The following is a 1,545-nucleotide window of genomic DNA, read 5'->3' as shown; positions in this document are numbered from 1 at the left end:
ATTTTCCACCCTTAGAATCTGAGTAAAGAGCAAAAGTAATCACCCCAAAAGAGCAATAAAGTAATTATATAATTAGAAGAAGAAAAGGCTTGCAGATACACCCAAGTTACAAGGGCCAAAAAAAAAAAAAAACGTACAAGTGCATGCAAATGTAATGCAAGATAGCAAAAAGCACGATGACAAAAGGCAATTCACACAATATACTACACTACACCATGAAAACTGATAATCCAACTTAGGACATTGAGTATCCCATATCAACATCTCCAAAGTTATATGAAGAAGCTGAAGCTGAAGCAAATTCCTCAGTCATTAGATCATAGCTTGAACTGATCCGAGGATTCACAATGAAGCGCTCATCTTCTTCAACCCTCGTTGGGTTGTTCTTGAATATAGCAGAAAGCTCACTGCAATCAGAATCCCACGACAGTCCCTGAGAGATTTCATCTGGGTATGAATAAAAATCTGAACTTTCGCATGCCGCTGTTGGAATCTTGAGGCCTTGTTGTTGATGAGATTGAGATTGGAACTTCGGGTGGTCACTTGAAGCAAAACTCTCATCATTGTTCCTTCTGAGACAGTTATCAGGAACCACACATTCCAAATATCCAGAGTTGGAATCACCAGAAAACGAGAACAAGTTCTCAGTTTCAGCTGAAGAAACAGGCATATCATTGTTCATCTGGGCAGTGGGAAAATTAGGCTGAATCTGATGAAGTTGAGTGGAATTATTAGAAGTATTCTGATGAGACAGATCAGATACTGAACTAGCACTGGTCTGATAGGTTGGTGAAAGGGATTGAACATGCAAAGGAGAAAGAAGTGTGTGAAAAGAGGTGGTAGTGTCAGAGTATATAAAATTTGTTCTAGCTTGGCTTCCTTTCATGGACAGAGCAGCTCTGTCATAAGCCAGAGCAGCTTCTTGAGCAGTGTCAAAAGTTCCAAGCCAATGTCTTTCTTTTGTTGTGGGGTCCCTAATTTCTGCAGCATATCTTCCCCAAGGTCTTCTTCTGACTCCAAGAAACCTTCCTGGTTCTGATTGTTTCCTTCTTCCTCTTTTCTCACCACCACAAGGAGATGTGTTTCTCTGAAGAAGAGACAGAACCATCTGGGTCTGGTTTGCTTCATAGCCTTTGAAGGACGGTGATGATGACGATGATGAAGAAGAAGAATCTAGGGTTCTAGAGGTGGACATGGCTTCAAAAATGGAAAAGCAAAAGTGGGTTTAAGGAAGACACAGGAGTGAGAGAGTATAGAACACACAAAGAGGCTTCAAGAAGGTTCAGTGAAGTGAAGAAGATGGTTAAGAATGAGAGAGCTTGCGGAGTCTTTTAAAGACTCAGACTTTGAAGAGCCTTGACCAAAAGTAACTTGGTTCTCAAGGAGAGATATAATATATATTATATTATATATATATATATAATGTTTTGTTAATTAATTTTCAAACATGCGAGTAAAGATTTTATCTTGATATATAGTTTTTGAAATTCGGATCATCCTCTTATTAGTTGAACTAGTGTCTTGATAAATTTAATAAAATAATTT

At 38.4% G+C, this 1,545-nt stretch overlaps 1 protein-coding gene across 1 annotated transcript; it reads right to left on the bottom strand.

Annotated features, from left to right (window-relative positions):
• Positions 1-235: 235 nt before the first annotated feature.
• Positions 236-1,195, bottom strand: LOC129292380 (ethylene-responsive transcription factor ERF086-like). The gene has a single exon (XM_054929944.1). The coding sequence runs from the start codon at positions 1,193-1,195 to the stop codon at positions 236-238; it is 960 nt and encodes a 319-aa protein (XP_054785919.1).
• Between the last annotated feature and the right edge of the window lie 350 nt (positions 1,196-1,545).

Source organism: Prosopis cineraria, unplaced genomic scaffold (assembly GCF_029017545.1).
Source record: "Prosopis cineraria cultivar Desert tree isolate PC_DT_omini unplaced genomic scaffold, ASM2901754v1 PC14, whole genome shotgun sequence".
In the NCBI taxonomy this organism is placed as follows: Eukaryota; Viridiplantae; Streptophyta; class Magnoliopsida; order Fabales; family Fabaceae; genus Prosopis; species Prosopis cineraria.
The sequence above is the reverse complement of the archived record's forward strand: the minus strand, read 5'-3'. Positions and strand labels throughout refer to the sequence as shown.